This window comes from Pituophis catenifer, unplaced genomic scaffold (genome assembly GCF_029215685.1).
Source record: "Pituophis catenifer annectens isolate HBS135680 unplaced genomic scaffold, rPitCat1.0.hap2 SCAF_8, whole genome shotgun sequence".
Classification (NCBI taxonomy): domain Eukaryota; kingdom Metazoa; phylum Chordata; class Lepidosauria; order Squamata; family Colubridae; genus Pituophis; species Pituophis catenifer.
In genome coordinates, this window is record NW_027256888.1 from 57,690,788 (window position 1) to 57,706,887 (window position 16,100).

Here is a 16,100-nt window from a genome sequence, read left to right on the forward strand (position 1 = left end):
GTTCTTATATTTATTTTTGCTAAATTAGAACATATTGTTAGCCTTATTAAAAAAAAAGTTATTAATATAAAGAAAAAGGTTTCCCCTGTCCCAGTTGCTGATGGAGCCAGTGTTCAGAGACATTTTCATGGTCATGTGGCCAGCAAGACTATAAGCCAACATGCAAGAGCTCACCCCACTGCAATTGTAAATAAACAGCAGGAGCAAATATGGATTAAAATGTATGCAAGAGATTCTAAATATATATAAATAAATTATTATTTCCAGACAATCAACATTTCTTAGTAATTAAATAAAACATTTCATATATGCAATATGTCCTCAATCCAATGTAAAATGCTCAAACATTTTAGGAAATGGTCTTTTTTCTTTCCTAATTTTTTACACAGTTTGTCAATAAAATCAATCAATCTATCTATCTATCTATCTATCTATCTATCTATCTATCTATCTATGAAAATTATTTAAATCTGATTAAATTCAAAGCCTTTATTGTCATTGTACATCATGTATACAACAAAATTGGTTAAATAAATTTTAATTGATTAAATCAAATGTAAACAGAATACCATAAATTAGAAAAGCTTAATAGGATTACCTCCCTATGTTTTTAATTCATGTACTGCTTTGTAATGGGCAACAACCAAAAACCATAGTAAAGCAAAAAAGAAACTGTCAAAAATACGTAACTAAGATAAAATATTCAACTTCTGATGGGTTCTGCATGCAGCACAATAGATGTTCCAACATTTAAAGAGATTCTGATTCAGCAATAAATAGTAAGGATAGACTGATAGGAACTTAATTAAAATGTGGAAGTATCTTTTCAAAAATCAAAGTATGAAAGTAAAAAGAAAATTTAGTAATACCTACTCCACATGAACAAAGGTGGGAAGCATATCCTTCCTCTCTGACCATTCGCAGTTTGTGTTGGCAGGGGGGCAGAGGTCGACCTCGAGGCACCTTATTTGTGGGGTGCCACAAGGGTCAGTCGTCTCACCACTTCTGTTCAACATTTATGTAAAACCGCTAGGCGAGATCATCCGTGGTTTCGGGGTGAGTGTTCATCAATATGCTGATGACACATAGCTATACATCTCCACCCCAGACCACCCCAATGATGCCCTTGCTGTGATGTCCCGTTGCCTGGAGGCCGTGCGGATCTGGATGGGGAGAAACAAGCTCAGGCTCAACCCCTCCAAGACCGAGTGGCTGTGGCTTCCGGCGTCCCGGTATAGTCAGCTGGTACCATCACTGACAATTGGGGATGAGATCTTGCTCCCCACAGAGAGGGCCCGCAACTTGGGTGTCCTCCTGGATTCATGGCTATCTTTAGAAGATCATTTGACGGCCGTGGCCAGGGGTGCCTTTTATCAGGTTCGCCTGATCCGCCAGCTGCGTCCCTTTCTGGATCGGGACGCCTTGCGCACGGTCACTCATGCCCTAGTCACCTCCCGTATGGACTACTGTAATGCTCTCTACATGGGGCTCCCCTTGAAAAGCACCTGGAGGCTCCAACTGGTCCAGAATGTAGCCGTGCGGGTGATTATGGGCGCAGCTCGTTGCGCCCATGTAACACCTCTCCTACGCGAGCTGCACTGGCTCCCGGTGATCTTCCAGGTGCGATTCAAGGTGTTAGTTATCACCTTTAAAGTGCTCCATGGCTTAGGACCTGGGTACCTACGAGACCGTCTTTTGCCACCAATAGCCTCCCACCAACCAGTTTGTTCTCACAGGGAGGGACTACTCAGGGTACCGTCAGTCAAATTATGCCGACTGGCGACTCCCAGGGGGAGGGCCTTCTCTGTGAGGGCTCCAACCCTTTGGAATGAACTGCCCTCTGAGATATGAAATATCTCTGATCTCCGTGCTTTCTGCCGTGCCCTCAAAACTCTGATGTTCCAACAAGCGGGGCTAAACATATGAACATGTGAATGTTTTTAAAATGTTATCTAATTTTAGGTTCTATTTAATTGGGCCAAAGTATGTTATAATAATAATTTTAATTAGCAATTTTATGATGTTTGTGTATCTATATTTTTCTTGACTGTACACTGCCTTGAGTCCTACGGGAGAAAGGTGGTATAGAAATATAATAAATAAATAAATAAATAAATAAATAAATAAATAAATAAATAAATAAATAAATAAGGAATTATATTTTCCTTCAATACAGCTATTGGAAACACACCAAATGCTAATTGATTAATTGAATTTTAGCTCTTTAAGCGTTAGTATTCTAAGTTGATTTCACTGATTTGTTAGCTTGATATTATAAACCTGTTTTCTAAAATACTGTATGTCTCTTGGTAGGTAAGGTCCTGCCACATCCCTATACTGCTGTTTTAAGAGCAGTTCAGTCTATGTAAAGCCCAAAGCTAATAGAGATTTTTGCAAGAAATTGCCATAAAGGAGGTCATGTTGGAATGGTTTTATGACATCTTATAACAAAATAGTCAGCTATATCAATAGATATATTATTTTAAAAGTAATATATATTATTAACCATAAAACAAAAATTCTTAATAATATTCCAGCCTCTATTGTAGCAATATTAGATTCTCAGATTGTTCATATATTACTATATTGTCAATAATTTTCTCCTTCCATCATACAGGAAAAGTTGGTAGGATTTAAAGAAAGATTCTTGGATTTTGTAAATTTTGTTCCTATAACTGATCCTATATTTGATCATGCTATTAATTAAGACACCTATTTGTATGTATGTATGTATGTATGTATGTATGTATGTATGTATGTATGTATTATAAACATTAACCACCAAAATTGCTGATAAAAAATAGCCAGTGGTTCCTATATCCTCTTTTGTGTTCTCTTATTTTGAAAGAACAAAAACAATATTTTAATGTATTTAATTGCAATACATATCATTTTTAATATTTCAAGTAGTCTAAATTCTGGTATTTTGAACTAACCCAAATTATAATACCAATACAATATCAACTCAATCTGAATGAAAATATGAATTGTAGGAAAGAGTGGTGATTATACAGTTATCTATAAGCACATTTAATTTGAAAATGCTGTTTTGCAATAAAGATCCATCATTTGGTTTCATTACACTTTTGCCATTTAACATTTATTGTTCTACTTTTGTTTACAGTATGTTTCATCTCAGAGAAAATTAAGCTACAGAATAATGGCTGCTTTTGTAAAGAAAACAGCATAAGTGAAAAAGTTTAATTCCTTCCACCATGCTGTGATTTTGAATTAACAAATTAAATATTAATATATTTAATATATGACACTAGGTTCTTTAAAATAATGAGATATTTTTCCCCTTGCTCTATTTTTTTAACTTGTAAGACAATGGAAACAATTGTTTTAAACTAACATGTCCAAAAATATAAATAAAAATAATACCTCTACATCCCTACTTCGAGCAACTTCAGCAAAGTTTTCTTGTTGTTCTAGTGTTTTATCCACTTTATCATCGGTCATGCAGAAACATCTTAGTCGGGCTTCTATGGGATCATGAGATTTGGCAAACACCACAAATTTGGCCATGTAAGGTACACATATAATTTCTCTATAGACTTGGGAAGCAAATGCTACAGATTCTTGTATCTGTCGACAATCTATCAACCAAAATCTGAAAGTAAATAAATATATTAAATTATTACCAAAAAAATCTAACAGGTGGGGAGGAAAGACAATAATAAATGTGATGAAACTTCTAAAACACTAGGAACTAGCACTGATTTCAAATACCTGGTGTGAAAGACAAATTCAAATATTTGCTATATTATATATTATAATATATTATATTAAATATTATATATTTCAAATATGATTCAGATTTGACAGTAATTGAACTGCCCCCTGGACTTTGATGTGAGGGTTGGATCAGGACTGAAATGTATCTGAATGTATTGCTAATTTAGTCAGGATTATAGAATGTCTTCATTGACACTTGAACCTTAATTTAAACCAAAGTCTGAAAAGCTTTTGCCCCCAATACCTTTGTTTTTTCCAATTCTATCTTTTGCAATTGTTTATTTATTATTATTTATTAAATTGATATGCAATCCATCTTGCTACCCAAAGCACTCTATTGTTCTCCTCTTCCTGAATTTTTCATTACTATTCTAATCAACAGACTTTAAAAGAAAGACAAGAAAATCCTTATTAGAGTGCTCAATTTTTGAAATCAGGGCCACATTCTAATGCCTTAGAACAGGGGTGTCAAACTCAATTTCATTGAGGGCGCATTAGGGTTCTGTTTGACCTCGGGGGGAGGGGGGGAGGAGTGGGTGTGGCCAGGGTGGACATTGCCAGCTCGATGTCACCTGTGGCGGCCCGAGCACTCTGCCAGAGCAAACGGGCTCCCGAGCACCATTTTCAGCTGCGGGCCATGTGCAGCCCTCCTGAGCTCTGTTTTTGCTGGCAGAGGGACTGTGGGCCAGTCCTTCATTGTTTCCAGGGCGGCCCCACGAGCCAAATCTAAGCATCCTGTGGGCCAGTTCTGCCCCCCGGGCCTTGAGTTTGACACCCCTGCCTTAGAACAACATTTCTAACACCTTCAGTCTATGGAATCCTAAGGGAACAGTTGTTTAGAATTCTGTCATAGGAGCAACTATCAGAGAACAGTAAGTTTATTTGCACTGTTGGCATTAGATTTTTTTATTTAGTATAGCATTCAAAGTTAATTATAATTTGATTTATTTCAGGATTAGGTCAAAATTAAGGATCCTATTATAAATAGCAGCAGGCGATTTTTGGACAAGATGTTTATGCATAATACACTGCCAGACTAAGGTTATGGTTCTGAAATGCTCTTTACAGTTTTATTATTGGGTACTGTACCTGGCAGATACGTTTGTGGTGAAGGAAACACATTCATTTACGTATGTTAATGGCGTTGTTCCTGTTATGTCTTCCCACTGAGCAGGTGTTGTTCCACCTGAAACAAATAGGGATAAACAGTTAAGCATGCCTGCAAAATTGTAAAATTGAATGTATAAAATTACTTTTAGTTAAATTCCCAATCATGCAAAGTCTGACCTAAGAGTATTCCTAAGATTTTCTATCATTAAAATTAATTCTGAGATTTGCCAGTATGACAGTTAAATATATATATATATTATATTGGGAGACTAATTAGTCTCCCAATGGGCAGCAGGGAGCTTGCTGGCTGCTGGAAAAAAAAGCCTAGAAACTAGTGGATTGGGATTTCACTGAACTAGGGCTGCAGAAAAAAATTATTCAAGTCATAGGAGCAATTTGTATCTCCATTCACATACAATTATAAAGTCTGTGATCTTCGGAATCCAGTTTTAGGGTACAAAATGAAAAAAATAGTAAATTCTTTACATCAGGAGCCCACGGGATGGATGTATCACGTGCTAGCTCCGCCCCCACCATGTTTAGCGAAGGGGAAAAAATGTCCAAATATGTCACGTGACACCGCCGTGACAATGCAAGTTTGACACACCAGCTTTACATTAATACTGTGCTAAAATCTGCACTGCACTCAATTTCTCTTGCTTGGAAAAACAGCTTCGGTTTTGTTTAGGATGCTGTAGAGTTTGTTTTGCTTTATTTTGGTGATAGTTTTGAGGTTATTTTTGAATTATGGATTGGATTGGAATTATGGATAGAGACTGCGACTGTTGTTTTCTGTTACTTATTATTTGTATTGTTTCAAAGCTATCTTTCTCACCCACACTACCTAATTGGAACACCCCTGATGAGAGAATTTCCTCATTATTATTTCTCTGAGATTTAATTCAGGCATGAGAAGTTAAGGAGACTGTACCACAACTTGCTGGCCAGATAATTGTAGAACAAACAGAAAATATTTATCTCCTCTTTGTTACTAAACAAAAACCAACAGCAACTTTATTTTCCCAATATTCTCTTCTCCTTTGAAAGACAAAAACTTTCTTTTTTGTTTAAGTGAATTAGAATTGATAAAAAAAACAGTTTGTTGTATATTTCAAACCTATATATTCAAAGACTTTGACGGACAAAAAGAAAGGTAATGATTATATTTTAGAATAATTTTCACAATGAGGTGATGCAGATATAACACTGACTTTTTAAAATTGTCATTGAGAAATCTCAGAACAACAGAAATTTCCACATAATAAATACCACTGCCAAAAACTTGTTGAGGGGAATTACAGTAAGAGAATATACAGTGTGTCACCACCTTTGCTCCTTGTCAACTCTTCAAAAAAACCTGTGGGGTTGAAAACAATGCTGGACAAAGATGCCTCTTGACCTGATCCAAGAGGGACATTCTTCTAACAGAACAGAATAACAGAGTTGGAAGGGACCTGGGAGGTCTTCTAGACCAACCCCTGCTCAAGCAGGAGACCCTATACCTTTTCAGAAAAATGAATGTCCAATCTCTTCTTAAATCTTATAATTCATCAATATACTTATATTCTGACAATTTAAAACTCTGGAGAAATAGGTCTGTCCTTTGTTTTACAAGGCAAATAAATTATTCGGCTTATAAAACAAAACCAATTAAACATATTCATGTATTCATGTTATAACTAAATATTGGCTAGTATCCGTAATGCTTAAAAGCTATTTTTCCCCCACAACTCTATTTCACAATAACATTATCAACGACTCTTTCCATTGGACATCTCCCATTCTTAAACTACCTATTCTAGTCACCGAGCATATTTTTAGAATAAAGTATAATTAAAATGGCAATTAGTTGATTATTTTAATGACAGTATTCATTGTTTGGTTAGACTGTGTATTTTCACTGTGTAAACCAATGCTCTTAAATTATGATCTATGGAGGTTAATTTACAAAATTTTGTAACAGGGCTTTAGTGAAAATTTTAATGACTTAAACCACCAATATTTTATTTCAGCATCATATATGAAATTGCAGACACATATGAGAGCTTACCTGTTATGCTGCATAGTAGTCTTAGAGTAGGAGTCTCACCTCCATAACCATTTATCATCATATCACTGGAAGCTTTGGGAACAGGAATGGTCATAGTTATTGGCTTATGGAATTTTCTTCGCCTAGGTTCCAGTGTGACAATAGGGCTGAATGTGGCTTTGTTGCCTAAAATTTTCTTTATAAGTTCACTGTGCATAGGTTGGGCCTATTCAAAGATATGGAGAAAACAAAATGTAGCTTAATTAAAATTACTTGAATAATGATTAACTACAATAATACACTTTGTCCTATGTGGGGATGATTTCTCCTGATTTGCTGCTAACTGATATCTTCTGTTGATACCCTCTCCCTTACTTGTTGGCCATGAGGTCACTGCTAGGAATTACCATTTACCAAAACTCTGAGGTATTATGATTTCACAGAATTACCAAGAAAAGAGAACTATGACAATTCTCTGAAAAAGCTTTCAATCCATTTGAATTATGATGGGATAAATTTACTTATCTTTAGCCATTAGATAAGTATAAACTGAATATCTTAATGTTCTTATATTAATAACTGAAAATGATAAAATTATAACAAAGTCCTTTTATATTTTGTATATAGAATTCTTCCAGTGAAAAGTTTAATGCTTTTGGATTATTTGTGAATTAAATTAGACTTATGGCAAATTGATCATAAGTTTGATAAAAGACAAAACTGGGAGAAATGAACCTAAGTTATTGCTCATAATTCAATCCTACAATGAGGAATCTTAGTAAGTTTAACGAGACTCAACCCATGAAAAGTGGGCCAGTAAGTAGCCTAAATGTTTTAAAAAGGAGACACATAGCTTTCATACATTACTCATGCACATACATTATATATATGGCCATTAGTTTTAAACATCTGTTGTAAACTCAAAATAACATTTTTTCCCCTTATACAACAAGGGAATATAACAAGATATATTGTACATCTTGGCTATAAAGTCTAGATGACTGTTTAATGTTTGTGTGCTATGGGGGGAAAGGAAGTGTCAAACATAACACTTTTTCGCAAGGTCCTGAAGACTTGATTTTGCCAACAGACCTTGGGAACCTAGAGTGGGATGGAGCCCAAGAAGTAACTTATTTGATTCCTTGTTGTTGCTGTGAGGTGGGCAGTTATTGCTTTAACTCTTTTTATATTGATTTTTTTATTTTATTTCTTGTAAGCTGCCTAGAGTCACTGAAACTTGAGTGGGTGACCATATAAATTCGATCAATCAATCAACAAACAAACAAACAAACAACAAATCTGATAAGAACCATTTTAATGTGCCTCTTAAAGAGGACTCTTTATTTAAATAAATGTTTTGAATCCATATCAGTTTTAGATATAGTTATGGAGAAATTTTATTTAAATATTTGCTACAAATTTTGAATATATAACTTAGTTAATACTTTACAAATTATAACAGTGCCAGTTTCCCCCAGTAGAACTGGAATTCAGGAGACATAAAACACTGGGCAAAAAGAAAAAAATACCGTAGAGGAATGATAATGAAATAGAATTACAGGAAACTACTCTTATCCTCAACAGAAATCTTGGCTTCAAGTATTATAATATTTTGATTTGTTTTCTCATACCTGAAGGCCAACACGAATTCTCTTAGTTAATGCTCCCTCTGGAAAGACTGCTTGCACTTGTGGTACTACAGTACTGCTTAGTACACCACCCTCAGGTCCAATGAGATTACTGTCTTGTTTAATCCGAGATACCACTGCAAAGTACTGTGGGAAGTCTCGGGTGATAATACGGCAAATACGCTTCTTCTCCAGCTCTTCTGGGGTGTCAAGCACTGGGTGAAAAGAGCAAACATTACTTCAAATAGTAAACACTGGAATTGTTAAAAGAAAGACTTTACATTCATACTCTTAATGCAGGGGTGGGAAACAATGGTCCTTTTATGACTTTTGGACTTCAACTCTCAGAATTCCTGAGCCAGCTAAGCTCAGAATTCTGGGAGTTGAAGTACACAAGTCATAAAGGGGCCATCATTTCCCACCCCTGTCTTAATATATGGATCTCTTAATACTTCAAAAATTATTTTAAAATGAATGAGACCTCCTTCAGGTAACTTAATTTCTGTTCAAGCTTCTATGATACCTATTTCATCCCAGTCAGATAACTGACAGGCTGGACTCGGCTCGTAATCAACAGCACTTTATTCAGTAACAAGGCAATTACCTCAGTATCAACATCCCGCGCTTGACAGCTCCTTATATAGCAGAGCTGTCAACGAAACAACCAATGAGAACAACGGCATTCTAACAGCCAATCAGAACTCTTCAACTTCCTGGATATGCAACATTCCTTCCCACCAAGCTTGAGCATGCGCTGGCATCAATCGCACGCATAATCACTCAAATATGCCGGCCGTCGGCGAATCCTTCCGGATTGCCTGGATGCCACCCCTTCCACCAGATTTGGCGGTGGTTTTGACTGCTCCCTCTGTGCCTGAGTGTCCTCAGAATGTCTCCTATTCCTACCCCCAACTTCCCTGGACTCTCCGCTACTAGTCGGTGCAGGTAAGCCCCCTGATTCACTACGTGTTGGAGATGGTGCTCTGAAAGTATCCTGAGTATCGGCCCCCGCAACCGTACTGTCTTTCTGGATACTTTGGTTGTCCACACCACTCCGGTAGTCTGATAGCTGTTTCCGTGCCCTCAACTGGTCTATATGCCGCTTCCACGTCCTCCCCTTCTCTACCTCTATATAGTAGGAACGTGGCCCCGCTATCCCGACTACTGTCCCAGCCACCCATAAAGGCAGGCCTCCATATTTCCTGGCATATACTAGGTCTCCTATGAGGAACGGTTTAAACCTCCTGCAAGAATCTAAAGGACAGCCATGTCCATATGTGGGGTGTAACCTATCCAGGGTCGTGCGGAGCTTACGGCCCATTAAAAGCTCGGCGGGGCTCTTATTCGTTAATTGGCAAGGCGTAGTATGCTGTGCCATTAGGAACTCCTCCACCCGGTCATCCCAAGAGCCCTGACCTATCTTCTTTAGGGCCTCCTTCGCCGACCTTACGGCGCATTCCGCACATCCTTTACTAGACGGATGGAATGGTGGTATCAGACAGTGACGGACACCCTGGTGTGCCAGGAACGCTTCGAACTCAGCAGCTGTAAATTGGGGCCCGTTATCAGATACAATCACATCCGGCAACCCATGTGTGACGAACATACGGCGTAACGCCTTAATGATGGCCTCTGCAGTAGTGGAGCGCATAGGGACAACCTCAACCCACTTGGAGAATGTGTCTGCCACCACCAAGAATGATTGGCCCTGTAATGGGCCAGCAAGATCAATGTGCAAGTGAGACCACGGCCCACCTGGCTTCTCCCATTCCCCAGGATATTCTTTAGCTGGCATAGGCATTTGCTCCTGACACTGTGGGCAGTTATCGACCCACATTGTGATATCCCGATCTAGGAGCGGCCACCACATATAGCACCGGCCCAACGCTTTTATACACACCACCCCCGGGTGTCCCCTATGCAATTGGCGTAGCAATGAGTTTCTGAGGGGCGGGGGAATCACCACCCGGTGTCCCCATAGCAAACAGCCGGCCTGGGTGGACAGTTCAAGTCTCCTCGTAGCATAGGGCTGGAATTCCGGTGCGAATGGTCCTTGCGGCCACCCCCTGTCCATCCACTCGAGCACCTGGGACAATATGTAGTCTTTCGCGGAGAGACGGGCAACTTCTGCCGCAGTGACCAACAGTGGCGAATCCTCAATTAGAAACACAGTGGAAACAGGAACGGGATCAGAAAGAAGGTCCGGAACGGGGCAACGGCTCAAGGCATCTGCGTGGGCGATGTCCTTTCCCGGGCGGTGAACCAAAGAGTATGAGTACGATGCCAAGAATACAGAGTAGCGAGTCATGCGGGGGGATAAAATCAGAGGTGCTTGCCGGTCACCCACAAGAGTGCCCAATAGGGGCTTATGATCAGTGTACAAGACAAAAGACCGGCAGTACAGGTAGTGGTGAAAACGTTTAACACCAGCCACCAACGCGAGGGCCTCATTATCAAGCTGAGAATAATTCCGCTCAGCTGGGGCCAATGTTTTAGAGAAATATGCAATGGGCAGTTCCCAGCCTGAAGGCAATTTGTGGCTAAACACCGCCCCCACCCCATACTGGGATGCGTCGCAAGCTAGCGTTAATGGGAGGTGGGCAGAGAACTGTGTGAGTACTGCGTTAGATACCAGGAGGTGCTTCACAGCGCGGAACGCAGCGGCTTCCTTAGCACCCCATTTCCAACTTGCCTTTCGGTCTAACAGGCGGTGGAGTGGCTCTGCGATTGTCGCTTTATGCAGAATAAATACAGCGTAAAAATTTAACAGGCCGAGGAAGGATTGTAACTCAGCTTTGCAACTAGGGGTTGGAGCATCCATAATAGCTGCTGTCTTAGCCGCCGTTGGGTGAATCCCAGAACTATCTATTAGGAATCCCAAGAATTCCACCTGCCGCACCACCACATTATATTTGGATTTGTTGACTTTGAGACCGGCGTCGCTGAATTTCCGGAGAACCTGTCGCAATCTATCCATTAGTTGAGGTGTGCTAGTTGCTGCAACTAGCACGTCATCAAAATACGGGATGACCCCGGGGATTCCCTGCAGCATCCGTTCCATCATGCTCTGGAAAATCCCCGGGGCAGCACTAACCCCAAACTGCAACCGGCGACACCGGAACGCCCCCCGGTGGGTCATAATAGTCTGTGCTTCAGCTGTCTGGTCATCAACTTGTAACTGTTGGTATGCCTGGGCCAGGTCAAGCTTGGCAAAGACCGACCCCTGGCCCAGGGAGTGCAACAGATGCTGCACCACAGGTACTGGATAAGCGTGACCCTGGAGAGCCTTATTCAAGGTCGCCCAGTAGTCTGCACAGATGCGGACTGAGCTGTCCTGTTTAATAGGTGTTACAATAGGTGTCTCCCAACTGGCAAATTCCACAGGCTCCAACACCCCTTGTGCAATCAGTTTATCCAATTCTGCATCCACCCTCTCCCGCAGTGCAAAAGGAACCCATCGAGGTTTCAAATGGCGGGGGGGGGAATGCGTGGATCCAGCCTAAACAAGACAGGGGTGCCCTTATAGCAGCCTAACTTGCCATCGAAAACTGTAGGGAATTCCTGCACAAGCGTATCCAAATCTGATGGACGTATAACATTCACCCCTTGGATCTGGAGCCCCAATGCCTGGAACCAATTTAAACCTAGTAAACTCGGCAATGGGGCCTCTACTACAATCAATGGTAGACGACCAGCAAAATCTTTAAATTGAACCCAGAACTGTCCACACCCCACTACGGATATTTCATTTCCCTGATAGTCTTTTAATTTCAGGTGACAGGGGTTCAGGCGGCGTTTAGTGATATGAGGCACCAACCGCTTAATCGTGCTGCAAGACATGATAGAATTGGCCGAGCCCTCAATATTGACAGATAAGTTAATTTTAGGGCGAGTAGCCACCCCTAGATGCACCCAGTTAACTCCACCAGGCTCACAGCCCCATCCTGTGGTGTCATTTTGTCGTGCCCCCCGTCTGCCAGGGCCCCGTCTATCCCCCTTGGAGGGCTTTGGCAGCTCCGCCGGTTTTAGTGACCTGCACACCCGCGCGATGTGGCCCAGACGTCCACACTGGTGGCAGGTTGCTCCTTTGAAACGGCACATGGATCTGAGGTGACGACCCCCGCAGCTCCGGCAGTCCCCTTGCGCTTGTTTTACAGTACGCTGTGCTTCCGCGATGCGATCAACCTCGCTGTCTGGCCCGGGAAAGTCGTCGTCACTGGATTCTGCCCCATTAAAATGCACTGGTTCACTTTTGTTCGCGAGTTGACAGTGACCCCTGGGCAAATCCGCCAATGAGAGAGAGGCTAGTTCAGTGGCACAGGCTTCATCCAGAGCTTCCTGGAAAGACAGCTCTGGTTTGGCAATTAAGCGTCTTTTAAGGTTCTCATCTCTCACGCCACTAACCAATCGATCTAACAGGTAATCGTCTAAGTCCACAAATTGACAATGCCTAGCCGCTTTACGCAGGGCTGCCACATACTGGCTAATGGACTCCCCCTCAGCTTGGTCCCGATGATAAAAATGTTGACGGCGGGCAATTCTGGAGGGGGCGGGAGCATAATGTTTTTTTAACTTGGCCACGAAATCCTCCCAGGTCCCCGCATGCACAGACTGTGGAGCCATTAGAGTCATTGCAGTCTCAAACATTTCAGGCCCACAGAAGCTTAGAAAGTATGCCCGTTTTCTTTCGCTAGACAATTCACGGTAGTCATTGGCAATCAGGAAGCAATCAAATCGGGCTACAAACGCCTCCCAAGACTCCGTCGCTGGATTGAAAGGAGCGAAATGTTTTGAAGCCGCCATTTGCCTCTCCCTGTGCTATGTAATCAGCCCGCACAATCTGCTGGCCAGCGAGGGGTAGAACAGAATCACTCACTCACACCTTCACAGGGTTCCGACCTTCCTCATCGCCACTATTTCATCCCAGTCGGATAACTGACAGGCCGGACTCGGCTCGTAATCAACAGCACTTTATTCAGTAACAAGGCAATTACCTCAGTATCAACATCCCGCGCTTGACAGCTCCTTATATAGCAGAGCTGTCAACGAAACAACCAATGAGAACAACGGCATTCTAACAGCCAATCAGAACTCTTCAACTTCCTGGATATGCAACAATACCCTAAAAAAGTTATAGCCGTTTGAAAGCACCTCATTAAAAGTAACACCATCTTAAAACGGCCATTTTTTTTTCTTTTCAGGATCACACAGAAGCTAGATAAATATGTTCATTATAATAAACATCAGAAAAATGCTGTATTCTTCTGAGGTCAAACTGCCTTTTCAACATAATTTTCAAAGCTTGCATAGTTCTAATATATATTTACACACCTTTTTGCTAATTGTGCTTCTAATCCTAAAAGGTGAAGCTAGAATAACTTTCTTAAAATTTGCTCTTGGTAGATTCAGCTTCTGAATTTCTCATCAACAGAACAATTAATTAATTGCTGCTTACACACAGTTGCAACAGTTCCATTTAAAAGCTGATTATGGATTATCTCATTCATATATTCAAGATCATATTGGGTCTATTATTGGGTCTGTACTGATGCATACCAACCACCACATAATGAGCAGCAAAATTTCTCTAACTAAGAACAAAAATTAGTCAAGTTGCAATGACACAACCATCAAACAACTCTATCAGAATTACTAAGAATATTCATCAACATATTGCAATGCCCTTTGGGAAGGAAACCCCTGAGGCAGGAGTTGGTACATTCCAACGACTCTCTGCCTAACTGACTTGCTGACTGATGAAGCTGCTTGGATGAGCAACAAAACCTCTCAAACTAACAACAAGAATTAGTCCAGATACAATGACCCAACCTTCAAACAATTCTACCTGGATTACTGAGAATTTTCATTGATACTTTGTAATATGTTTAGAGGAGCTTGGTATGGTATACAATATGAATTTCATCACAGATTTCATGTTTGCTTTTACATTGTGCAAATTTTATCAAAATAGTTTTATATAAAATACTAGTTTAAATATGTTAACTAAATTATCCATAGTACACACAATCCATGTCACTCCTAAATTCCAATTTATAATGGATAAACGCTCCAAGTTCCATGCTCCATTTACAGGCAATTAGACTTCAACACTCTGCACCTAGCTGACTTCATAAAGCAAACAGGAACAGATCTTGTGAATACTAAAATTGGAAACTACTAGGATATCTCTGGACTGGGAAATCAAAATTATCCCCAAGAAGTAAAATTATATAGTGTAGAAAGCTACATTTATATGCATTTATAGGTCACTAGACAACCTGCGCCCCATTGGGTCATCGTTTCAGAGACATTTCCTCTTCAGATTCTTAATGTAGTCAACAATGGCAGAGCTCCTAATATATTTGAAAAATACTTAAAAATTTAGTAAAATAGTCAGAGGTGTATCTTCCCATGTTGAACATAAATGCTTTATATGATTTTTAAATATAAAATTTGCCAAATTTCAATTTCACAGGAGTCCGGAGTCCCAGAATTTGGATGCATTTGGATGTAAGTTAGCTCATTAGAGATAATTTGTTTGAAAAAGTTTTGTTCCATGATGCACCATTTCATCCAATTAAAGGTAACAGACATGAGAGTTTTACTAGATAAGGAATTTCATTATTGGAATTTGTTTTATATTGCATTTTGCTCTCTTTCTGAAAATCTATTAACTTTCTACTATATAACTATTCTCATTATTTTGAGTGTATAAGTAATTGACAGTAACTATATGGCAAATTAGAATTGTTATTCCTTCCAGCTAGGATTGCTACTTTGATTTCTTTTTATTGTAGCTTTAAGATCTTGTTTATAAAAACATGTACCTTCATCCATTCCATTTAGTATTTCATTCAACTCATCTTCCGTAAATTCACAGAAATGTTCTTTCCAGTTGTCCCCATTCTCACTGCGCAAAATCACCAGCTCTCTTTCTTTACCACGTAATGCCGCAAAGTGAGGGATTTCAACAATCACAGGCCTATTACAGCAACACATCGCGTTAAAAGATTGTGACAATAGAGAAACAAACAGATAGTTTTGTTTAAAGCCTGTAACAAAAAGACCTGGAACTCTGCCAGCTTATTTGTTATTCCTTGCTATGATTGTGAGGAAAAAACTAATAGGATCTTCATACTGTAGCTAAGGATTATGATCAGTGAGTGTCTAGTTTTATTCTATATAAATAGAACCTTGCCAAAGACACAGATACGAATATTTATTTTGTTTTTAAACACTGATAAAATCCATAAAATTGAAAGTTATTTTGAAGTAGGGAAGTGTATGCAGGAATCCTTATAACGTATGTACTGTGTGTGTAAATGTTAAAGAAAAAATATGTTTTATAATACAGGTAGTCCTCAACTTATGACCAAAATTGAGCCCAAAATTTCTGTTGCTAAAGCGAGACAATTGTTAAGTGAATTTTGTTCCATTTTACAACCTTTCTTGTCACAGTGGTTAAATTAGTAACATGGTTGTTAAAAGAATCTGGCTTCCCCATTGACTTTGCTTGTCAGAAGGTCGCAAAGGGTGATCACATGACCCCAGGACACTGCAACCATCATAAATATGAACCAGTTGCCAAGCATCTG

At 39.8% G+C, this 16,100-nt stretch overlaps 1 protein-coding gene across 1 annotated transcript in view; it reads right to left on the reverse strand.

Moving 5' to 3' along the window:
• ANK2 (ankyrin 2) overlaps positions 1-16,100 on the reverse strand; it is a 181,699-nt gene that overhangs the window by 36,780 nt on the left and 128,819 nt on the right. Inside the window, exons 28-32 of the mRNA XM_070948372.1 lie at positions 15,333-15,487; positions 8,509-8,720; positions 6,899-7,103; positions 4,828-4,924; positions 3,385-3,613 (exon numbers count right to left, since the gene is read on the reverse strand). Coding sequence (XP_070804473.1) covers positions 3,385-3,613; positions 4,828-4,924; positions 6,899-7,103; positions 8,509-8,720; positions 15,333-15,487 — 898 coding nt within the window. The remainder of the gene's footprint in view (positions 1-3,384; positions 3,614-4,827; positions 4,925-6,898; positions 7,104-8,508; positions 8,721-15,332; positions 15,488-16,100) is intronic.